The sequence below is a fragment of the Melanaphis sacchari genome, unplaced genomic scaffold, assembly GCF_002803265.2.
Source record: "Melanaphis sacchari strain LSU unplaced genomic scaffold, SCAv2.0 Contig36_pilon_pilon, whole genome shotgun sequence".
In the NCBI taxonomy this organism is placed as follows: Eukaryota; Metazoa; Arthropoda; class Insecta; order Hemiptera; family Aphididae; genus Melanaphis; species Melanaphis sacchari.
In genome coordinates this window covers 3,724,480-3,751,094 of record NW_020271232.1, presented here as the reverse complement: position 1 = coordinate 3,751,094, position 26,615 = coordinate 3,724,480, and the positions used below count along the sequence as shown (strand labels likewise).

The 26,615-nt window shown below is 32.0% G+C and overlaps 3 protein-coding genes across 3 annotated transcripts; 2 read left to right on the top strand and 1 right to left on the bottom strand.

The window, feature by feature from the left end:
• The first annotated feature begins 13,153 nt into the window (after positions 1-13,153).
• On the top strand, positions 13,154-17,922 carry LOC112597043. The gene is made up of 10 exons (XM_025342952.1): positions 13,154-13,310; positions 13,370-13,618; positions 13,839-16,079; positions 16,136-16,246; positions 16,307-16,617; positions 16,674-16,806; positions 16,866-17,042; positions 17,105-17,209; positions 17,268-17,739; positions 17,799-17,922. The coding sequence occupies exons 1-10, from the start codon at positions 13,154-13,156 to the stop codon at positions 17,908-17,910; spliced, it is 4,068 nt and encodes a 1,355-aa protein (XP_025198737.1). The 3' UTR covers positions 17,911-17,922.
• A 5,451-nt stretch (positions 17,923-23,373) lies between these two features.
• On the top strand, positions 23,374-24,621 carry LOC112597042. The gene has a single exon (XM_025342951.1). The coding sequence runs from the start codon at positions 23,374-23,376 to the stop codon at positions 24,619-24,621; it is 1,248 nt and encodes a 415-aa protein (XP_025198736.1).
• Positions 24,622-24,746: 125 nt separating this feature from the next.
• LOC112597007 lies at positions 24,747-26,072 on the bottom strand. The gene is made up of 4 exons (XM_025342907.1): positions 25,350-26,072; positions 25,203-25,289; positions 25,077-25,145; positions 24,747-25,015 (listed from the first exon to the last, which is right to left on the bottom strand). Exons 1-4 carry the CDS (start codon positions 26,070-26,072, stop codon positions 24,776-24,778), a joined length of 1,119 nt encoding a protein of 372 aa, XP_025198692.1. The 3' UTR covers positions 24,747-24,775.
• Between the last annotated feature and the right edge of the window lie 543 nt (positions 26,073-26,615).

Genomic DNA, 26,615 nt, shown 5'->3' with positions numbered 1-26,615 from the left:
TTTTTTTTATTTGTTTAATATAGGTACACATAAACACCTCAAATTTAGGAAAAAACCGGTTAGGCTAGGTTAGGTATAATTAGGTAAGAACTAACATAATATTATGGTTTGAAAAAAAAAATTCTATACTATTATTTATCTGTTCTAGACATGACAAAAAAAAATTGGTGCACACGAAAATTCTATAATTTATATGCATGCTAATATAGGTATATTACATGGATATCTATAGTGTATATTATTATAGTTTACTATTTTACTAATTACCAAAAGATAATTATTATATCCCTTTGAACGTCGGAAATCAAGAGAAATAGTAATATATTTTCGGATATTATATTATGTTTCACAAATATTATTTCATTGCAATGGTATTTACCGGCGTTTGTTGACATACGAAATAATTATTTTCAAGTAGATATTTATTATATTATGTATTAAATAATATCATATTCAATAGTTTCAATAGTAAAATTGTAAATAATGGTAATCAATAATGTTGAGATATCGAAACGGATATCATAGAATACAGTATCTTCAGTTTCGAGTTTTTGTACGTATTGCATGAAAATTGCAAAACGCTGTTTTATAAAAAAGTATATTTTTTTCGTGGACTTATATTTATCGTTATTATTATTTGTATTATTTATAATTTATATTTATATAGGTACGTTTTCATTATTTAATTTCCATCTGAATTATATTTTCCAAGTCATTCGTTGGCTTCTAATTGTTCGGTTTGTTCACAAAGGAGAGGATGAAGTTAAAGGTCCCTGCTTTTATGGTTGTAATTCAAACACATTGTGTAGATTCATTTTAATAATATGCGTTTAAAGCGAACCATCAGTAAGACTCTTTCTAACCATTCAATGGCGTTTTTGATTTCTGTCAAAATCCCAAAAATGTTTTTGAAATTTTAGTTCTTGCTCTCAAAAGATGTTTTTGTTTGACTGTGTGATGTGGTTTTCTATTTATAATATTATAAATGTCTACTGCTTATTCATTTATTACTGTCCCATTATCAGAAGGGAAAATTCGAGCTAATATTAAATGTTGTATACACCAGTTATTATATAATTATCTGCAGATAACAATATACGAAAATCTTAACGTAAATATATTCACTAAACTCGGTTAATAGTATCGTTTGGTATATAATATTATTATTATTATGGTTACAGTAAAGATAAAAAAACATCTGTAACATAATAAATTGACAACAACCATTAAGAGTAGTTGGAGTTTGACGTTATCCATACATCGATTACTATTTACTGTTTATATTTGCTAATTGCTAATACTCATTAATTTACGTTAATCAATATTGTATATATATTTTTTTGATTGTAATTTGAGTACTAGCTAGTTGTCATGGAAATTTAAACTGCAGGCTGAAAGATTATCCTTTATTTTAAGCATCATTAAATTTTCAAACAATATTATTATAACTTATCAGCTCACCGTGATATTTTGAACATTTTAAAAGTGTTTCATTATATTATTTTTGCTTTTATCGAAATTAAAACTTGAAATTTTAATTAAAAGTTCGGTAAGTAACTTTTTAATAAATTAAAAAAAGAATTGTATACAACAGAAGATAAAATGAAATATTGAAAAATATAATTCGATTAATATGTTACTCGTATGTACTGTGCACGTGAGTCTATGATAACATCGAAAATGTAATAGTTTATTTTCTAATAAAAAAATATACAAAAAATATATTTAAAGTTTTTAACATTTATACATTTTTTTTTCATGTTTAATTTATAAGTTTAACTATTTAAGGAAAAAGAAGATATTATAAACACGTACATAATGGTAAATCAGTAGTTTAGTCTACAGTAATAAATACTATTATTAATCTTAAAATAATTTTAAATAAATTTTAATTATTTTCAACTTTTAAGCTTAATAATTATTAATAATGTATATTGTGAAGATATGGTAAACTAAAGCAAAAGCGAATAAATAGTAAATCATAAATTATAATTTATTCATGACAAATTATAATTATAGTATGCACATTGTTTAAAACTTAAAATTATGAATGTAAAATATTATTAATAATTTAAAATTGACACTTTTGCTTGCAGGTTATCTCTTTAACAATAATATTCTATTTATTACGCATATTTGAATTTTTTCACTATTTTCAATATACCTAATTCGAATTACGAATCTTTATTAATTATTATACTAAAAATAAAATTACTAATTATTATTTTTAATTTAGTATCAAAAAATTGTTAATAGAATTTCTATAATAGTATTTTATTTTTATTTTACTTTTTTTAATTTATTTTTAAGTATAAGCTGTCTTTAGACTTTACAAATCATTTGAGATTGTCAGTTTAACTGATTTAATAGAAATGAAGGTATTATGGATATTATATTTTAAAATATTTCTACCCAGATTATTCTTATTTATTGGAGTCGCGTTAAATTTACAATAAACTTTTTTTCATTATATAGATCGTATTTGATTTATTTGAACATCAAAACGTATTATTTGTATATACTATATACATAGAGAGAGAGTTAGTATACTTTATTACATTTATACACATACACACACACACACACATATATATATATATTATATATATACATTATGTCACATATCCTTTACAAAACGTGATTCAATATACGATCTTATTGCGGGCGGTATTGTATCTGCGATGTCATTTTATATACAATCAAAAGTTCGATTAAGTCTGTGTGGGTTTTAGTTTTTCTTGCTCATATACTCATTTAAATATTATAATATATGATAAATAACACCGCGTACCATAAAACATTCCTAATAGATTCATTAAAGTTGACATTGAACGGTTTTGTGTTGGGTTTTTTGTTTTTTAATTGTAACACCTGCTTATACTTACACGATCTACGGACGAGCAACTGACTCTGTTTTCCAGCAGTGACGATCATCAGAAATTAAAAATATAAATAAACAAATTTATTTTTCACTGTTTACTATTTGAGAATATTATTTCATCTATACGTATATATTGACGACACGGTAACACAACTTATGATGCTTACTACTGTACCAGGAAAAACGGCAAAGGTATATATAATATAATCTAGCATAATATATTGCAGTATAAATAGATAAAAGGAAAATGTAATAAAAAACATAATAATATAAACCTTTATACATTATATTGTAATATTTATTCCGTGTAAATAATTTATTATAATAGTATAGTTTGGGGAAAAATGTTTGGCCCCCAAAAATGTTATTTCCTTACAGCGGTACGTATACGTATATAATATAGTAATAGGCATATGCCTACATTTAGAAAATCCTCTATATATACATATAAATTATATATTATGCACGACAATCAAATGACACGAGCAGAAAACTAAACGCCTATATAAATATAAACGTCTCTTATTCTTTTATAATATTATATGTATGTATTATATTTGTACGAATATAGAGTGTTCCACGGGTACCGAGTCATCTATTTTATACAGAAGGATTCTTTTATCGTGAACCTGTAAGCAATATCCAGGAAAATACAATGCAAGTATTTCAAGGTTAAAAAAAAAATAATCTATCAATATGACTGATAATCATAGAAAATCATTAACTAGTTATGATTATGTTAATTTTCAACCGTTTGATAAAAACAATGATCTAGGAATAATTCCTCGCGTTTTCGGATTAATTTCCAATACAGTAAAAACATAAACACTCTGTATACACCAATATATGTTGGTACATTTGGTCTCGTCGTCACGGCCCACAGCAGCCGGTGAAATTGGGTATTTTTGCGATCGGATGTTATTGTCAACCGACGACGGCTGCCGGTCATAATCCCCGTTGATCATCAGTATTCCGAGCTCGCACGCGGATCCCGGAATCGCTCAAACGACACGTGTTACGGCGAGCGAGTGCAAATGCAAAGGATGAAAAATAAAACGACGGTGGAGCGGGGAGGAAAAATAAATCCAAAAGAATGGAACACCACGTGGACCGTACGTGTATATTATAATACAATAATTATTTGTGCGTCGTACACAACATACGTCGGCAATTTACTCGCAAACAACGTACCGAGCTTTGCTGCCCGCGGATAACGCGACAACTCCAATAACTAAACCGATAAATGGTTGTATTACGTTGTTAGATAAACTAAATATTATACTATTATTACCGTCGCAGTCATCATGGGCAAACTTTATTAAATTGTATTGAAAATTTGGCGTCGAGTCCCACGTGTTGTTAAAGTAATGTTGTATTTTATGTCTTCAAAGTCTTCAAAGTAATTAAGTGAAAAAAGTCTTTGGAATGCTTGCTGACCGAAACATCAAAGTCAATTTCCAAACACTAATCACCAAATCTCAATCGAGTATTAAAAATTAGGCGTCATAACCGTGTACATGCATTGACACGACTTCGTCGTTAAATTTTAGTTGTAGAAAAACTATAAATATTGTTGACTGTTGCAAGTTTTTAAATTACGAATCTATTCAGAAAGTATATAGAGCCACCGTCTAAACCTACAAAACCGTTGCCCACGCTCGCAATTATAAATAATTATTTCTGAACGAGGACCTTTTGTCAAAAAATGGTACTACCGCGGGTAGGTACTTCAAACGTTTAGGTATTCAAAATACATACACTTCAATTAATTTAAAACGAAGAGTAGAACTGCAGTAGCCATTGATTAGCAGACCGATGGAAGGTATTATCGTGCGTGTTATTTTACGTTCGACAAATGTACCGAATGTACACACTCATATTGAAAAATGCTTCGGGCGCGACGACCTATAAACGGCCTAAAAATTGACAGACTATGCACCCTCGAGAATATTGGCGTATGTAAAAAAGTGCCTACCCCCGCAAGGCTGATTGAAATAGCTGTCTACAGCGTTTTCGGTTGACTTGACACGCTGTCAGCATTGAAACAACATACGATTTAAAACAATTATATAAAACGCTTGACATTTATTTTTTTGTGATTATATTTTTCATACGAGTTTTTTTTAGTCACGACCTTATATTGTTCAAATTATTAATATTATTATTATTATTATTATTATTATTATTATTATTATACCATCGCATTGTAGTGAATGCAGCTGCAGAAACATAATAATCGACGCGATACACGCATACAATTTATCGATGTTTATTTATTTGAATGAAAAGCTCGCGGTGGATACGTCATACGTTCACAAGTACATACGTTAAGTATACGGACTGCACTTGAAACTTTAGCTAGAATAATATCGATTGTTTGACACGGAAAGTAAGGACGGCAGGAAATTTATCGTCGAAAATGATTTTTCGATACTTTTTAATTACCTATATCAACAGTAATAGGTAAATATAATTTTCCAAACGAGTGATTTATGTAACACACTATACGAAACACAAAGTTTAATGTTATTCTTGTATAGTTTCTACTTACCTGCATCGAATCAATGAAAATTTAATTATCGATAACTGTTTTGTATAATATTTTATTAGCTCTGATATATAATGTGATAATAGTTTTATGTATGTATACTAAGCGTTATTAAGTACGTCAACAAGTCTTTGGTATATCGTAATATAGATTTTTTGTCTAAAGTTTCAGTGACAAAATATCTGATGTCATGGAGTGGAACTTCCCCGTTAAGTTGGATCAATAGCAAGAGCTTTGACGGTTTCAAAGTCTTTTTCGTCAAGCCTGATCCTTTTATGTATAATATATATATGTATTATATAAACATACATACCCATCCCGAAGCTACAATGGAAGTCTGATTTCTATTCGTCAGGCTTACGATTTCTTTCACAGTTTTATTGTACTGTCATATTATTTTGACGGGTATCGAAGATGTCTATTTTTACTCACATCATGAAAAAAAAAAAAAAAAAAAATTACGAATAAAAATTGTAAACAAGTGCTTCAAACGTGACGTATCACGTTATCATAATATAATAATAGTTGGCATATGTTTTAAAGGATTTAAAATCTTGTTGGTAATATTATGTATTTATGTGTATGAATAAAACATCTATCTATCTCGGTAAAGATTTTATATTGTGTAACAAATATTAAATATACTTAAGTATACACACATTACACACCAAAACTTAAGTAAACAAACTTAACTATCTGTGTAAGATTAGAAATTCATTACATCGTTTTAATTACCTCGTACAGTCATAAATCATAATATCATATTATACGCAATTAACTATTCAAGTCTAAAATAGTGTACAAATATTAAACAAAAAAATGAATAATTATTATTAAATCGTAATTCGAGTATAAAATTAGAATTAATTCGGTAAATTTACCATCGAATTTTGAGGACATAATTAACGTTTGTTTGTAAGCCTTTTACATCTTTGTTTTATAGTATAACAAAATGTAGATTTAGCTTATGAAAAGTGTATTACTCGTATATATTAATATAAAAATATATTGTATCTCGTAAAATACCTACACAGAACATTGTTTAGTTTGTGAATATTTAGTACCATTACTACCATTCATATTGTCAAGTACTTATTTATATTGCATACTATGCTGTGTATACAAAGTTGTGCACTAAAAAGTTTATTTTAAATTAATAATCAGATTCTATAGAATTTCTGCCATTAGTGCATTCATGATTTTTCAATGGTAAAGGAAGGTCAGGCTGAACATAATAAATTATAATTAGGAACCGTAACACATTTTTTTTTTCATTATGAATTATTATTATTATTATTATTATGGTAATATATTATTTATTTTATTATGATTTTATTGTATACTACAATAATTATTACAGCATATAATATCCGTCATAGTAATTATTGGTAGGTATTATTTTATGTTAAGTTAGAAATAATTTTAATTTTATATAAAACAACAATATTATAGTTTTATTATTTATTTCAACTATATTCAAATTATTTTGGGTGTTATTTTTGATAATAATTTATGTATCAAACGGGTATTTTTTAACGTAAAATATTCATTCTTTCGAAAATATTTTTTATACACACTTCGGAGCCATTAAAAAAAATTATAATTTTAAAAACAATTTTTTAAACACTGAATTTTTTGAATAAAAACAATGTTTTAATATCATATTGTGGTACAAAATATTTTACAGAGTATTCTAATAGGTAACTAAGAACTTAAAAGACGTATTTTAAGAAATTAAATGAAATATTTATGTTATTATTCAAAAATAATAAATATATTTTTTAAATGTTGTTTTGTTATATAATCACATAACTTCAATTTTGATAAAATCAATAGTTTTTAAATAATTAACATTTTTGCTAAAATAATTATTCTATATAGTATACGAAATATAAGTTTATATTAAAAAATTGCGTTAGTTTATTTATTTATTTTTTTAAATTTCTCAAAAAAAACGCATTAATGTACCTATTGTAAATATTGATATTATTATGTAGCGAGTTATCACTTATCTTATTTTACTTAAAACCTCGTATTTCTTAGCACAATGTATAAGGTATAATATTAATTATTTAATAATGATAATGTGTTTATCTGATAATAGGTATTAGATAAAACACATATGATCTAGTGAATAAATTAAGTAAATTGTGTAGTATGCTCAATATTGTACCATAATATGGTGATTTTTATGATTTATGTCACGCGTGTTTAAAGTTGAATAGTATTTTTTCATATTTTAACTGAAGTCTCCTTAGCTTCAATTCATTTTTGAGTACGCCACGTGGTTTTCAATTTGTAAAACACATCATAATTTTGTAATTTAACACATACAACAGATGTTTGAGAATTTTCGACGCATACGATTTCGGTTATTCCAAAAATTGTTTGGTAGTGATTTGTGAGTCAAATAAAAAACATCTTGTGGTTATATTTTACGAGGAGTATTAAAGAAACGGAGGAAAACCGTTTTTGTTAAACGCAAAATCATTAATATGTACGTACACGTAAGAAGCTTGTTCCGTTTGATTTCGTTTCAAATTACGTTTAAAATGTATACATCTGTTGTTATTATTAGAGGGTAGGTATGTAAATACGTACACCGTAATGTCGCTGGGACTGCAGTAGTTGGGTTGCGTCGGTGAGCGTTATTCAATTTCATACGCTGATAAACGACCTTTGTAGCACACATAATATAATATAATATTTTACGTGTTCCCATATATTATTATGCTAATCGACCGATACTGCAATAGATATTATTTATACAGCTATACAGGGATTGGTTGCAAATCGAACCGGAATCGATCCGATTATGTGTTATGTAGGGCGTACGAGAATATAACGGGTGAAATTGTACGCGTGTGGACTTTACGCGGTGGCGGTACGCGAGTAATGTGATTTTAATGGATACGTCGCCGTTGACGTGTCTAGCGACAATGTAATAATATAATATGCGTTCCCCCTATTATAACATAATACAATATAATGTCGTACAAATAATGGTATTAGTTTTTTTTCATTCCGCGTAATTATAACACGGTCAATTTGATTGTATCGTATTAATTTGACGGGCGTTTAAATAGACAAACAGTGCGGAGTAGATCATTACCACTTCCACCACCACCATCACTAATAACAATACCGTTATCACTACGGAAAACCTATTATTATTATCATCACAGTAATATTAAATAAAAAAAATATTAGGTAATAATGTTATATTCTCCGAAATGTCAACCGACATTTATAATTTTTTTTTTTAAGGGGATTTACCTTTTTCATGAGGTGTTGGTGTTGATTAGCAATATTATGTGGCCGATTATTTATTCTGTTGAAGGGGGTCTCTGTTTTTTTTCGAGATGAAAGGTGGTTATTTGCTTGTGTTGTTTTTTAAATTTACAAATTTCTGAGACCCGTTGCTAGTGTCATACGTATAATATATTGTCATAGAGATACTCTGGTTTTCGTTTTAGCGTCGTGTAAGGCGAAGTTGTTCAGAATATAATAGTTTTTGAGGAAGTAATAGTTGCCTCATATGTGCTTTTTTCATCTAATTTTTCACTGTCGAATAATTGATTATGGTTAGATATCAACATCGACATAATCGAGTATCCTGAATTATTTATAAATTATAAAGTTGATTTTTGCTATCAACGCGTAGGGTAATATTGTTATAGATACTTCATATTATATACTCCTCAATATATTTATTATTAGTAGTAGAAGTATTGAGTCGTTTAGGAAGAAGACCGCTTTGCAGTGCATCAGTTTATTTTTTTTTATATATATATAACATCAGATCCAGAGTGTATATGAAATTTCCGCTGTTTCACATGTGTATTTAGACATTTAGAGCTTATATGCTTTGGCATTTGTGAGAATACAAATGAATTTTATTTGAGATTAATATATTTATATTATATCGTATAATGTATAGTGACTCAAATGAAAAAAAAAATACGCGCACGTCATAGTATTAATATTATATATTATTATTGTTTCGATGTCGGTGGCGTGATCGTTCGAGTGTTGCAAGGGATGGACGTATAATATTATATGTACATATTATTATACACAATGTATCTCGTCGGAAACAATAGCCAGCCCATCCATCCCGCAAAAGCGTCGCCGGTCAATGTATAAATTGCTTATTTATATAATTTACGCACGAACGCTCGTGAGTATGTGTGTGCGAGTGTACGTGTGTGTGTTGGCGTGCGCGTGTGGAGTGGCGTGGGAGTGTGTTGCGCGGGATGCGTCGTGTCGTATACATGTTTACATTGAACTTGACGTGTTTTGTTCGCAGACCTCATAATTAATGAAGTAACCATGGTAACGAGCCATTCATCAATCTATTTAAAGGGACCTTAACGCCTAAACAAACCCGCGAAAATTCGTAACAATTAAACCGTCCGCGTGGCTTGCGGGCGACGTGATATCTGTGTACTCGCGTGCGCATTTTTTTTCTTTTTTGTTTTTTGTTGCCTTTTCATCATTATCGCGTCATATTTTTGCGGACGCCGCGTGATAGATGTATATAATATAATTATAATTATATGCCAAATTTTTTCATGTGAAACGGTTTCGATACGACCGGTCAACAAAATTCGATGGTTTTTTTCGGGAGGGGGAAGGCATGGGATAAAGTCCGAGGTAATTTATTTTTATATATATATATATAGAGAGAGAGAGAGAGAGAGAGAGAAAGAGAGACATGTGTACGACTAATTCGAGTATCCCTATACGCCTCGACGGATTCACCTACTCTCGTCGCGCGTGAAAGCACACAATTCGGTGGATTACTACACGTCTATTAAGTAGGATTTCATGTCGATTTCCTTCCAGAGTCTAAATCTGAAGTCTTCCGCTCGATTACCGTTGCTCGCGCACGATACGACGACGGTTGATCTATACGACGCGTTGCAGTCTATACACTCCACTTATTCTATACTATGATACTGTAGGCACTTAAGCATAATACGTATTATTATACTGGGAGATACGACATTCATGTCCACCCTTCCTTTTAGATTCTGAGCTGAGCGATGGATGTATTGATTTTACAATTATGTATTTTTTGTTTTGTTTTTTTTTTTTTTTTTTCATGTATTTATAAGTACGATAAGTAGTTGATAAAATGTTTCAATTTTCAGCTTTCAGGGTGGATTTGGATAAAAATTAGATTTAAAAAGGCCAAAATTAAAAATTTCCAGTACTCCTTTTTTTTTTTTTAAATCGAGAAAAACAAAACAACAAAAAATTAATAACACATGAGCATTTTTACGCAAATCTCATTTTTGATAAAACTAATTTTTTTTTCTTCTTAACTCGATAACCAATTAGGTACTGCAAGTACTTGCAATTTTCATAAAATGTTTAAAATATTATCTTATATTTAAATCTAAATATTAAAATATTTTGACTATTTTAAAGTTATTTATAGGCATAAGGTATTAATTCTTAAATTAATTAAAAATATTATTCATGAAACTTTAACTTTTATGTATTTTTGATTTATTTTAAAATATTTTCTATAGGTACTATAAATCTATTTTTACTATTTAACGGTATTTACAGAAATGTGTTATTTCATTTTGAGATAAACAGACTAATAGGTAACTTAATATAATACGGTATAATTAAATATTATTATTATAACTAAATACTAATAATATAATAAATGCAACATTTTCGATTAAAATTATATCAAATTATCGTAATATTAAAATTAAAATAAATTACTTTAATAGCTATTATTTAAAAAAATAAAATAATCATTAAATTGTACAAAAAATATAAATTAGTAAAAAATGTGATCATATTATGTAAGTACTGTAATATGAAAAATACCTTGTTGTAACGTTATTTAAAAATTTCATAAATCAGATCTTGAATAACTGAATCATTAAACAAGAATAAGAGGTAAGGGATACCTGGTAAATCACTCTGTGTATATATATACCTTGATTGCACTTTAGGAACACTATGTCAGACTCAGTGCAACACAATTGCGCACTTTTCACCTGATTATCTTTAAGTTCTTGTCTTTGTTGAAAGTTCAGCTTTAGTTGCTCATAAAATTGGTGGAAAAGCGACATCAGATCATTTATAATTATTTAATTTACATAATCAGTGAATTTAAAATTATCAATAGGGATATTTTCAATTAAATAAACAAAAGCATTTTCTACAGCTTCCGAGGGTAAAAATCTTAGTGAAAAAAATTGTTTCAACACCTAGTTCAGATTTTGAACAATAGTTTTTTAACTATAATCATTTAAGCCAAAAATGTAAAATTAAATTAATTTTGTGGGCAGTCGTGTTACGCCCGTAAGTATCATATTTCTAGGTATTCTATGACGGGTTTTTGACGGTTCAATGGGTTTTCATTATAATATGACATAATGATACAGGTGCATCAAGGCATAGTTGCGTGAAGTAATTGAATATTAAAAGTAGTATAAAAATGTATGTTCAAACACACCTGAGCCCCTGAGCCTGAGCCCCTGAGCCTGAGCCGCTGCCTACGTCATCTCACGTACGTTCGTGACGTATATTATACCCCCGCTTCCTCCACACCATCACCACCACCACCGCCGCCGCCGTCACCACCACCACCACCGCCGCCGCCGTCGCCACCACCACCGCCGCCGCGTACGCACGCGACATACATTATCACTGTTATCAGTTATCACATGTTATCATATATTTTTGCCGCTCGCATACGTGTGCGACTTATATTTAATCAGTTATCACTGTTATCATATATTTTTGCCGCTCGCATACATTAAATCTGTCATCACTGTTATCATATATTTTTACCGCTCGCATACATTTAATCTGTCATCACATGTTATCAGTTATCATTTGTTATCATATACGTCCGCGACAAACATTATCCGTTATCACACATTTAAAAAATATAATATATAGAATCGAACCGGGGAGAATATGAATTGTATCACCTAGACTTTAACCCATTGAACAATATATAGTATATATTTAAATACACGCTAAATAATATACATAATCAAATGAATATTCTAACGACGTATAGTTTCCTCTTGGGAAAATAATATAATTATTTGAATTAAATATAAAAAAAAAAAATGTAAAGAAATTGTCATTAACATTGATTATCATTAGCATTATATCCATACGTGAGAAAATAACGTACAAAAATGTGATTAAGTATAAAAAATGCATTAGTAAAATGGCATACTTTTTGTATATAAAACCCAGGATGTCGCCGACTCTTAATAACCATTTTATATTTAAATCGAAATACTAATAGCTTACACCTGAACACTTAGAACTCTATGATAGAAATTTGTGGCGTCAGATTTACAATATTTTTGCAAAGTTTTTATTTCACTGTTTATATTTTTGTTACCTCTCACATATCCAACACATCGACTATCGATTAAGAACGTACGTCGCCAGGATGTCGCACACTAATGATATTAAAATGCTTATTAGTGAATAACACATTAATGACCGACATTAGTACCTTTTGCCGGACGTATACAGTGTAATATCAATTAAGTATCAATATTCCCATTAGTCTGTATAAATCCTGAAAATAGTCAACAGTCCTCCAGTACGTGTTAAACCGTCGTATACGCTCCGTCTTTGAATATTTTCCAGTGTTTAATTTTTAAACATTATTTACACCTTTGTGGTATTATTTTTTTTCGCGTATTACTTTATAAAATTTAAAAATGTTTCAATGCGTGCAGTGTCCTTCAGTTTTTAAACGTAAAGATAATTTGACTGCTCACCAAAAGAAGCATGCAGGTATACGTTTTCCGTGCACTGCATGCCCATCGACATTCTCATACAAAAACAGCCTCAACAAGCATCTGGTGAACATTCATGGTATGTACTAAAAATATAAGTTGTATTTTATACAATATTAATTTATTATTTTCTCTAAGGTATCGTTAACGTTCCGGCTCACCTCAGACCATTGCCAGCTGCTTTAGTCATAGATCAGCCAGCTGCACCGATCATAAATCAGCAAGCACGACCGAGCGTCATCCAGTTCGCGCCTCGTATTGACAACCAAGGTGATATCCAAATCGCGCCTCAAATTTTTGTCCCCAATATCGCGGCCGGTGGATTAAACACGGTTTCTAATGACGATATCACCGTGATGAATGAAACTCTGGACTTGGAGGATACAGGTTAGTTTTATTTTATTTATCCTTCGTGAGTTAATTCATTTTTAAAGGTCTGCCGTGGATTAATTACTTAAAGACGTTTGTCGTTAGATTTATTTCAAACTAGTCGATACTAATTGCAAGTTAAATATATTTTTTTTTTTTAAAAGAAATATCGCTCGCGATAGATTTTTATTAGATATTAATTAAGATTTTTTTTTTTTTTTTTTTTTTTTTTTAAAAGATTCATATACAACTACGACTAATGGCAAACGCATTTCCACCGCCAACACTGTGTCGGCTGTTAAGGCTAAAAAAATGCGTATGGAACTGGTTAGATCCCCGGGTCTTGTTGAAATTTCATCGTCAGGAAAACGAAAAATAGTGTGGTATTTCGCGAAAAATCTGAATAATATTCAAAATTATCCCGACTTTCTCCGTTCTCTCGAACCGGCTCTGTCAGACAAGCTAAAAACTCATGTGCAGGAACATCCGATAAAATTTAGCTTAAAGCTTGAAGCTACGTATAACCGACCAAACGTGCCCAATTCATCCGAAAATCGAGCGTTTACAGCATCAGCCAAAGAAATATTTATGGGCGCAGAAATCGAAACAATAATTGAACAATCTTTTTTGAAATTATTAGCTGAGGAAGACGCTTATGTTTCTCGTGGTAGCGGGTTTACGTTAGAGTCCATCGATGGCTTACTATTAGCCGTTTATAAGTATACACCTATATCTGGTTCATCATATATACAATTACCAAAATCTATCATAGATAAACGATCAATAATAAATCCTAAAAATACAGACCAACAGTGTTTTAAATGGGCTATATTAGCAAAACACGTTGTAGGAGATAACAAATTCCGTGTCAATGAAAATTATACCAAGCATGAGGACAAATACATTTTCAACGGTATTTCATTTCCAACACCGCTGTCGGATATTTCAAAGTTTGAAAAAAATAATCAGAACGTTTCTGTAAATGTTTACGGACTTGAAAAACGATTACAGCCACCGAAAAAGTATCCTTCATATGAGGTTTTCCCACTCAAAGTCGTAGATGATGAAAAACCGGATCATTTTGACTTATTATTAGTGACGGATGGTGATAATACACACTATACTTACATCTCGAATTTTTCAAGATTACTCCGTTCACAAAAAACTAGTCATACAGGTCAAGTTATATTCTGTAAACGTTGCTTTACAACGTTCAATAGACAGAATTTAAAGTATAAGTTAAGCGGGCAGACAGCGCTTGAACATCATAGGTTAATATGCGGACCACATAAACCCATACGACCGATAATGCCAAAAGATGGAGATGTGCTACAATTCACCGCGTGGCAGAACGCGCAGAGACATCCCATAGTTATATATGCCGATTTCGAGTCTTTGCTTGTAAAGACCGACGAGGAAAAGGGGGGTAATACAACAATCATACAAAAACACCGTCCTATGAGTTACGGATTTTTAGTTAAAGCGTCTGAAAATGTTCCAATAGAGTTGTTAGCACAATTTAACATACCGATTGAACCAGTTATATACCGAGGTAGTAAGAGCAGGCAAGACGTGGCAAAGCATTTTATACAAAATATCACTGACGTTGCCGAGAAAATAGAAAAATTATTAAAGACAAACATTACTCTGACCATGACTGATGAAGATATAGCCCAACATAATTCATGTTTTAAATGTAATTTATGTAAATGTAATGTTGATACATACACCCGTGTCCGTGATCACGATCATTTGACTGGGAAATTCAGACAGACCTTGTGTGGTAGATGTAATCTAAGTCTTATACAACCAAAGTACATTCCAGTTTTTATCCACAATCTATCCAACTATGATGCACATTTCATAGTAACAGAACTAGGTTATAATTCAAAAAGAATAAAAGTAATTCCAAACAGCGAGGAGAAATTCGTTTCATTTTCAAAATATATAAGTAAAGATTTTACCATCAGATTCGTGGATACTTTTAGATTTATGGCTACAAGTTTATCAACTCTTGCCACCAACCTAATAACGCCAAACTTGGAAAAATTCCGCATAACCGCAAAACATTTTTACAACAATGATTTACCGCTCGTCACTCGTAAGGGTGTATATCCTTACGACTTCACTGATGATTGGTCCAAGCTTGAACAAACCTCTTTGCCGCCTGTAGAAGATTTTTATAGTGTTCTGACAGAAGAAGATGTTAAAGATACGGAATATCAGTTTGCGATAGAAGTTTGGAACCACTTCAATTGTCAAACGCTGGGCGAGTATTCCGATCTATATTTAAAAGTCGATGTTTTACTTCTGTCAGATGTTTTCGAAAATTTCCGGGATCTTTGCTTAAATACATACCATTTAGACCCGGCATACTATTATACAGCACCGGGGTTCTCTTTCGACGCAATGTTGAAATACACGGCGATAAAACTAGAATTACTGCTCGATTATGAAATGCTTCTCATGTTTGAAGACGGTTAGTATATTGATATTATGTTATTTCTATATGACTATAATAACAATTTTTTCTAGGTATTCGAGGTGGACTCACACAAGCCAGCATGCGGTACGCGAAACCTAACAATGAGAGAACACCTGATTATAACCCCGCAGATCCAAAATCATGGCTTGTTTATCAGGATTGTAAGTTTATCTTTACATTATTATTATTATTATCATTATAAAGCTTATTTTATACTTTAGGCAACAATCTTTACGGCTGGGCAATGTCTCAGTTTATGCCCTACGGAGATTTCAAGTGGGTTAAACCATCACTCGACGGATTAAACGATTTGACTGAGGATTCGCCCATAGGACGGGTTTACGAGGTTGACATTGTTTATCCAAAAAAATTACATAATAAACATAACGACTTGCCATTCCTGCCACAGAATAGCATACCACCAGGCTCAAAAGTACGCAAACTCATGGCTACATTTGAGCCTAAGAAAAATTATATTGTTCACTATCGAAACCTCCAGCAAGCCTTAAACAATGGTCTCATAGTTGAAAAGGTGAATATCATATATAACGTTATTTTATCATAGAATTACTAACATTTATATTATAGGTGCATAGAGTTATTCAATTCAAGCAATCACCTTGGCTTGCCCAGTATATTGAATTAAACACTAATATGAGGAAAAAGGCGAAAAATGAATTTGAGCGGGATTTCTTCAAATTGATGAACAATGCTGTATTCGGTATGCTATTATAAATAATTATTATAATTATCCCTTTTTATCACCCGATTCTAATGTAGGAAAAACGATGGAGAACGTTCGTAAACGTATGGACATGGAACTTGTTTCGTGCAACCGACGTTTGCAGAAATTAATAAACAGATCAACATTTAAATATTGCACCACCTATTCCGAAAACTTGAACGCAGTAACATTGGAAAAAAAAATCATTAATTTTTGTAAACCTATTTATATCGGTAATTTTTCTATTAATAATTTAGATATATAAAGGTATTAATACGATTTTTAATGTATATAGGTCTTGCGGTTCTTGACATAAGCAAGAGTTTAATGTATGATTACCACTATAATGTGATGCAGAAACATTATGGGGATAAAATCGAGCTTATGTATACTGACACAGGTATTACTTATTATTAATTCAATATATTATACATAGTAATAATTTACACAATTTATAGATTCACTGGTTTATTATATCCAAACCAACGATTTCTATGAAGACCTTAAAAATAATAACAACTTACTCGAACGAATGGATACTTCCAACTTGCCGGAGGACCATCCGTGCTACATTGCTGAGAGAAAGAAGATTCCCGGGTTATTTTCTGATGAGACGGATGGACTCGTAATGACTGAGTTTTGCGCGCTGCGATCAAAGTCATATGCATACATTTTGAATGGCAAGGAGAAGATCAAAGCCAAGGGAATTAGAAAACACGTTGTAAAGAATCATATGACGTTTAGCGATCATAAAAAGTGTTTGTTTGAGGAGAAGGGGGAAAATAAGAGAGAAAATGTTTCCATCCGCTCATTCAACCACCAATTGACAACAATTCGAACCAATAAAATTACATATAATAACTATGATGATAAGAGGGTTGTACTTGAAGATAAAGTGCACACAGTGGCTCATGGACATTACTCTCTAAAGTAAATTTATAATAAATTTATAATAGATTATTTTACTTATAATATTTATAATTTTATAGGAAAGACGAACTCGAGGATGATTGGCCTGAATTGGATGAAGAAGGACATAACTGGACGGGGGAAGAGAAAGACTTAATGAGATTGCTTCTAATGGAATGCATGTCTAAATAATATCATTTATATATTTTGTAAATACCATGTCTATATTTTGTAAATACTATATCTGTAAATACTATGTATATTTTTTTTTATTGTAAATACTATGTATATATATATATACTTTATTATATATTAATGTTATCTATAACCATTTATTGAAAAATTTAGGTTACCTATGTAAAATAAAAAAAACCAATGTTAAAATATTATTTTGTTTATTAAATAAAATGTACATACATTCACAATTTTTAAGAATTATTTATAAACCATTTTCTTATAGCAAAAACTTTATAAAATGTACATTGTTTAGGATTAAATTCCATATGAAAAATACAACAAGGTAGAGTTTCGTCATCACATATTTGGTCCAAACGTGGGCAGCCCAAGTCTTCAATGTTGATGAGTGCAACGTGCGGTATATACTCCATAAGAACTTGTTTTTTCTGTTCACCTTTGACGTATATGCAACTGAACTTTAATGAATTCAATATTCTACTTAGCTCCTCGTATTCAACGTCGCCGTAATCTATGGATAGTTGATGATAATTACGTTCTAACCACTTGTTGGTTTTACGACTTTTGTTATCCTGCATCGAGTTTGAATGTTTAAAAATCCAGTGCTGGGTCGCCCATGTTTCTGTGTCTACTATAGACATTTCTTTAACCATGTATTTATTTTTGACGCCAAGTACACATTGCATGTCCAAGATGGCTGAAGACATTATGGTTTGTCTTTATAATAAGTTTCAATAGTATTTAGTCGACTGAGTATAGCTGGTATTAGGTTTTTCAACCCTTCTGTACTTTCTTTGATTGATTGTAATGATACTTCGCCTCTTGTCATATGCTCAGCTATCTGTACACACGTTAATTGTATCGTTTCTACTTGTTCTTCTTGAATTTGTACGGATTTATGATTTTCTTCGAGTAAATGTTCGATTTTATCGAGCTTATTGAAATACGTTTTCATTGACTGTTCAAGATTTGATATATTTTTTTTTGTTTCACCAGACTGAGTACTACCAAACACGTTCATGTCTATAGCTCGACTGACACTATTTTTTAATGTCGCTTGTATTTATCCAACTATTGTGTGTATTATCGAACCCGAGCCATTTCACAAAAATTTGATTCCCCTTCTTACGTATAATTTTCTCGACTAAATAGTCATTTGGATAATTCGTTTTCAATATTTCTTCAGAATAAAAGCAACCAGCAATCGGTTTTCCAGTATAATCTTGTAGCTGATAAGTAGTAGGTAATGTTTCATTAATTTTAACAATTTTAAATATTTCTGTAGACCAGCTCGGTAAATAACCTTTTGCAAATACACCTTTATATGTGCTAATACGGACGTTATCGCCTATGTCAAATTTAATTTTTCCGTCAATAATTTTTCGTTGTTTTATTTCCACTGACGTAGGATTAGCATCAGCTTGCACTGGTGTCATTCCTATTGTCCTATGTTTTGAATTATTATATTCGTTAATCAATGAAGGTAAAATAGAAATCCATTCATGCGAACCTCGTGCCGTAAACTCTCTAAACATTTTTTCTTTCAATGTGCGGTTGAAACGTTCCACAATACACGCTTTCATAGTACTATAAGTCGAATATTTATGTATGTTGTGTTTCTTCATCAACGCGTCAAATGTAGAATTGTAAAATTCTTTTCCATTATCGAGCTGTAATAGTTTTGGTGTGCGTTTATGCAGTATTTTAGACATTGAGCTGGAAACTTCTTTAGCAGTTTTAGACTTTAACGGTATCGCCCAAGCAAACTTTGTAAAACAATCAATAACACATAGAATATATTTGTAGCCCTTGTTTTGTTTAGAATACGGTATCATTTCGACCAAGTCGGCCTGCCATAGATCGTTTTTGCCGTAGACATTAACTCTACGCCTTGTATAATTTTTTCTTGTCGGTTTGTGTAATTCGACTGCGATTTCACGTTTAGACATTTGGAATACGATTTATTAATCCTGCTTCACGCAGTTCTTCAAAAATCGAGATTATTTCGTTTGAAACGCCTGTATTACCAGCTGCCTTTGACGCCAATAGTAACTTCAATCTTTCGACTAGCTCGTTAGGATCGTTCCAGTATACTAAATTATGTTTTTGTAGTTTTATAGATAAGCCTCTTCCCGATCGAAACAAATTTTGGATTATATCATAATATTTATTTCCGCCTTTTTTAATTTTTTTCTCGTCTGCTGTGAGATGGGCTGATGTCTGAGTTAATATAGACTTGTATGCATCTAAATCGTTTTTGGTGTATAATTTAGGATTTTTTGAAAATATTAAATTACCAAGCCCTTGTGTTAGCGGGTAAGATATGTCTTCAATAGTCAACGTATTATCGACAAGATTAATTTCTTTTTTACCTAAAACTACTCTTCCATTTTTTTGTTCTTTAGGTCCATACGTTTTGTCTATATCGTAAGATTTATACCAGTCGCTTATTTTAAAAGCTTGCGAATCGCCTGTGTCGTTAAAATATTGAGAATCTTCATTGTCTTGCTGTGTGGGCGGAGCTTGAAATGTTGTTTTATTAATATTTTGTTTCAATGGTTCGATAATCGGACTTAACGTTTCTGATACTAGTGAATGGATATCGGCTTTTCCTTGTTTTAATGCGGTATACTTGCGTTTGATATTTTCTTTAGCTTTAATCAGTTCACTGAGTACTTCACCACTAGCAGCCATGACTGTGAATGAGGTATTTTTCATAAAAACAACACTTTATATAACGACGAATGTGTCAAATCCGTGACGATATCGACCGTTGTCTCGTTCACAGTCTTTGTTTATCACGATAAATTCAAATCTCCCCAGACGCCAACACGAAGTACAAAAGTCTTTAAACTCTGAGTATGACATATCACCAGAGCAATGTTCATTGTATACATGCTTTAAATTAGTCTCATCTTGTTTAAATAATACGATGAAATTGGCGTTATCACGCAAAAGTTGTTTTGGGACTTTTGAATAACTCTGAGCCAGATAGAAAACATCAACTAAATTATGTCGACCTCTGGAGAAGTAAGTTCTCGCAATCTTTTGGTTTTCAGTAATAATATCGTCGAAAATAAATACAGAGTTTGGTAAAGCTTTCTCAGGTTCAATAACTTGCTCATTTTCATAGAACGTAAATAATTTTATACCATCAATATCTGATAATATATTACTTAGCATTTTATATTTGGGTTGATCCAATGTTTTTGAATATATGTAAACGTTGTGAAATCGTATTCCGTTTAAGTGTGTTAATAAGGTGAATATTAAATTAGTTTTTCCACAGCCAGAGGGGCCCACGACAAGTGCACGTATCGTATTAGGTAGAAGCGCACCATGTCTTTGTTTTATAAACGATGTAGGTGGATCCACGTTTTCAACTGTTAGTTTTATATCTTGTTTGATAAACTTCATTATAAATATCTCTGTAACGACGACAATGTAATCAGTACACAATGTCTCTCGCTCGAAGAAGCAACAAGAATAAAGGCGGTGGACTTATCAATACGCTTATAAACAAATTACCAATCGAGCTTCACGTGCCTGGTAAGTCTAGAATAATAAATTCGATATTATCATAATAATAATAATATTTCTTTGCAGGTTATCAATACTGTGGGCCTGGTACAAAATTAGGAAAACGATTAGCTCGCGGCGATAAAGGTATAAACCCACTGGACTCTGCTTGTAGGGACCACGATATTGCGTACGACCAGAGTAACTCTATCGCAGATCGTAACAAAGCCGATTATATATTAGAGCAGCGAGCCTGGGATAGATTCAAGTCTAAAGATTCGAGTTTAAAAGAAAAAGCTGTGGCTTGGGGTGTGACTACTGCTATGAAAGCAAAACGTAAAGTAGGCGGCGGCTGTGGTTTTAAAGCAGCACTTAAAGCCACTAAAAATGTTGTAAAGAAAAATGTTGGCGAAAAGAACTTGATGAAATTGACTAAAAAATGTGTAGCCGTCGCGCGAAAAACATTCAAAACTAAGAAGACAAAAGTTCCACGAACAATAAATATTCCGAAAAAAGGTGGTGTGCTACCACTCATACCGATTTTCGCCGGGTTGTCAGCTCTGGGAGCTCTGACTGGCGGCGTAGCCAACGTTGTGAAGGTCGCCAATGAGTTTAATAGAAAAACTCCATCACATTTAGGTAAAGGGCTATATCTCACTCCGTATAAAGGCAACTCATACAAAATAGAAACACCACAAAAAAGTGGTGGGGGCGTAAAAGCTAAAAAATATAGAAAGTCAAAAAACTAATTGCCACGTTACCCAGTAGAGCGTTGTACGATTACGAACTTATAAAATATGCTCGCATGATGAAAATACCTCATTTCATCGGCGTTTTTACCAGAGATAGGTTATCTAGACGTCCTAAACGCTTAGAATCAGCGATTATCAACCTGGACACGGAGAAAGGTACAGGTACGCATTGGGTAGCGTATAAAAAAATCGGAAAAAAAGTCATATATTACGACAGTTTTGGGAATTTACCTCCACCATTAGAAGTACAAAAATATTTTCATGGATGTGACATACATTTCAATTACAGCAGAGGGCAGAAATATAATACTACAAACTGTGGACACTTGTGTTTAAAGTTTTTATCATGTTCACATTAACGTTAAACGGAAACTCTAGTGAGTTGTCATGCGAGATCTTTCCTCCGTTGGAAGTAGAAAATACTGCACAAATGTGCCTGCTGAGCTTACAGACAAATAATTCGATACCAAACATAGAACCTGGTTGTAATACTATTGCCTTCCGTAATTTGATGAATGAAAATGAGTACGTAATCATACCTACGGGGACGTATGAGTTGGATCAGTTAGAGTCTATTATACAAAAAATGATGCCCGACTATGTCAGTATGTTTGAATTAAAAGCAAACGGCAGAACATTAAAGTGTATGATATCGTGCAGCCATGATGTTGATTTAGGAGTCGAGAATAGCATAGCGAAATTGTTGGGCTTTAGAAATGTACTATACACTACTGGTGATACTCATGAATCTGAAAATATTGTGAACATTATGAAAATAAACTGTATAAAAGTAGAGTGTAATTTAATCACCGGCTCATTCTGTGACGGAGCACCGAGCCAGATCATACACGAGCTGTATCCTACTGTACCCGCGGGATATAAAATCGTTGAGGTACCTAGGCATCCAGTTTTTTATGGTCTCAATACGACTTCAATAACCAAAGTAAATATCGTGCTAAAAGATCAGAACGATTGTCTAATTAATCTGCGCGGTGAACCGATAACTATTCGTTTACAAATAACGCGTGGATATGGCGCTCAAATTTAATATAAAAAGAGAAACAATCAAAAAACCTATCAGTATACCACCTGCCGTTAAGAAGTCTACATCGCTAGCAGCGAAGAAGTACAAACCTATCCAAACCAAACTCACAAAAAACAATTTAAATTTTCTTCGCTCTTTACAATGATGGATGACTCATATTTAGACGTGACCGCCGACTATGTCGACGATTGTAAAATAACACAAATGCAATTTCATTCGTTCACACCGTATTCAAGCGCCGCTCTATCATACAACGAGGAAATTAGAATTAACGTTCAGAACATGGATTCTTACACTTTGCCGTGTGAAAGTTATATTTTCATCGAGGGTAAAGTAAATAAACCTGCCGATGCAGTCGGAGAAGTTCGTTTTTCGAATAACGGATTGGCATTTTTATTCTCCGAAATGCGATATGAAATAAACGGAATAGAAATACAAAAATTGAAATCACCTGGAGTGTCATCATGTTTGAAAGCATACTGCTCGTACACCCCAAACGACTTGAATGCGTTAGACAACTGTGCTTGGGACTCGGAAATGGACAGTGAAGATAACAAAAATTTTATGACCGACAATGTATTTACCGGGTGTATCCCTCTAAAACATTTATTCGGATTTTGTGAAGATTATAAAAAAATATTACTCAATTGCAATCAACAGCTAATTTTAAATCGCGCGTCTACTGATTTAGATGCTATACGTGTTGTTGGTGCTGGAGCTACCGAAAACGTTGATAAAAATAAAAAAATTACGATTGAACTGACTAAGGTTATATGGAAGATGCCTATTATCAAAGTTTGTGATAAAGAAAAATTAAAGTTATTGAAAGTGTTAGATTCGCGTAAAACACTATCATGTGCGTTCAGGACCTGGGATCTTTGCGAGTATCCCGTGCTCCCTAGAAACACTTCTCATTCGTGGACTGTTAAGTCTAGCAGCTTACTGGAAAAACCAAGATTTGTATTGTTTGGACTACAAACAAGTAGAAAAAACAATATCGAAGTTGACGCTGGACGGTTTGATCACTGTCAACTGAAAAATCTTAAGGTACACTTAAACTCTGAAGTGTATCCATATGATGACTTTCGAGCTGATTTTAAAAATAATACTACCAGCGTACTGTATAAAGCTTATACAGACTTTCAAAAATCGTATTACGAAAGAGAGTATTGTGAACCATTATTATCAAAACATATTTTCCAAAACTATGTGCCAATCGTCGTTGTTGATTTGTCGTATCAGAATGATAACGTTAAATCATCGACCGTAGACCTACGAATAGACTTTGAAACGGACACAGTTATTCCAGAAAAGACTGCAGCTTATTGTTTAATACTACATGACCAGATTATAACTTACAGTCCGTTTAGTGGCGATGTCAGAAAATTGTAAACCTTGTATATATTTTATATACTTTATAATTATTTTTTTTATACCTTGTAAACCATATTGTAAAAACTTAATCTAATAAATAAAAAAAAAAAAAAAAAACTTGTTTAAGTATCACGCTTGTTTTTATTTTACACAAAAATTATTTAAACAATAATTATTCGATCAGTTTGCGTTTTACGTTCTGTTTTTTCGTGGGCTTGCCGCCTGTGAAGTCGAGAAAAGATGGTGAGTGGTTGAAAGACGTCGGACCATCGTTCTCATCAACTGCGAGGCTCGCTGGTTCTATATATTGTGGTGTTATATACCATGGAGGGTACTGCGCATCAGTGTACAAATCACGTCTATGACGTTTGTCTATGGCCGTATGTGCTAGTCCATCGGTATCATCAATAGGCTATACAAATAATAATTTGTTAATATATATATTTATTTTAAAAATTAAATGTGAGTATTACCAATGTCATGGTTGGTGACCGTGTCGCCTGTGCTAAAAATTCATCAACACCACGATCCTCATCAGCTGCCTACAAAATTATAAAAATTAATATTTAAACTATTTACATTTATAAATCGTAAATTACCTGTACCTGCGAAGCGTCTTCGTGCATTGGCGACATATCCGAGTATTTTGGTGGCGAAATGAGCCTCATTTCAGATTCGGTGAATAACTATAAAATAATTATACATTAAATATTTTTACAAGCGACATAAAGGATAGATTAAATTACCTCGGGTGACATTTCCCCGCTCCATCGTTGTACCCATTGTTCAGCCAATTGTTTTGTTGCAAACATTTTGAGTTGACTAATGAAATTCATATCGTGTTTAGGTGTAGATCCAATAATTTTATCGTCACTTAAATTTTTGATAAAAACAACCATTTCTTCGGGTGTTTTTGGTGGTGATTCGACTTTGGTAAACTCCTGGTCCAAATAATTACCCATAATCTCAAATTGTTTTAAGACTAGTGGTCGTGTGATGGTTGACTTTCGAACGACTGTTTCGTGAATACACCATTCCAAATATTGTAATTTCATCAAATCTGTCCTATTTAGCAATACTCGACATCCGGTTTGTGTTTTTGATTCGATGACGAGAACATTTTCCCCTTGGTACACCATACTAGACAGCGAAATAATTTCTGTTTCCAGAAATAAATTTCGCTTGTATTTTTGAGGTAGGTCGATTATAAAAGATAGAATGTTCCCCATAAGTGAGAATATACGTCTTAGAAAATCAGGTGGCATATTTACATATCTCGAAGGAGTGATGACTTGTACTATGGTGTTAAATTCATCTTCAGGATCAAGTCCTACATTCAAAAACTTACGGCCGGTGAAGTCAAGTATAAAATTACTGCAGTCGATGAGCTCTGAAGGCGGTGCTGGAGGCACATAAGTGAACGTCTTCTTTTTGTACAGCGCAGCGTTGTTGGCGATAGAACCAGCCATGTTTAAAATTATTATTGAAAAACACTTTTAAATCACTAAAATTTTTAAAGACGGAGCGAACGATACGTGTACAACGGATTAAGACTGTGAACGTACTAAACGGCTACCGGCTCTTTTAGTTAGGAGTCTCTATAATAGGTGGGGATATTTAAATGGACTATGCTGAAATGTGATTAATTGATTTAAAAGTCTACCATAGAGTTCTAAGTATGCAGGTGCCAGCTATTAGTACATAGCGGCTATTAAGAGTCGGCGACATCCTGGCGACTCGAGCGAATATGCCATTTTATATATAAATGTATATCAGTCATTAATGTGTTATTCACTAATAAGCATTTTAATATCATTAGTGTGCGACATCCTGGCGACGTACGTTCTTAATCGATAGTCGATGTGTTGGATATGTGAGAGGTAACAAAAATATAAACAGTGAAATAAAAACTTTGCAAAAATATTGTAAATCTGACGCCACAAATTTCTATCATAGAGTTCTAAGTGTTCAGGTGTAAGCTATTAGTATTTCGATTTAAATATAAAATGGTT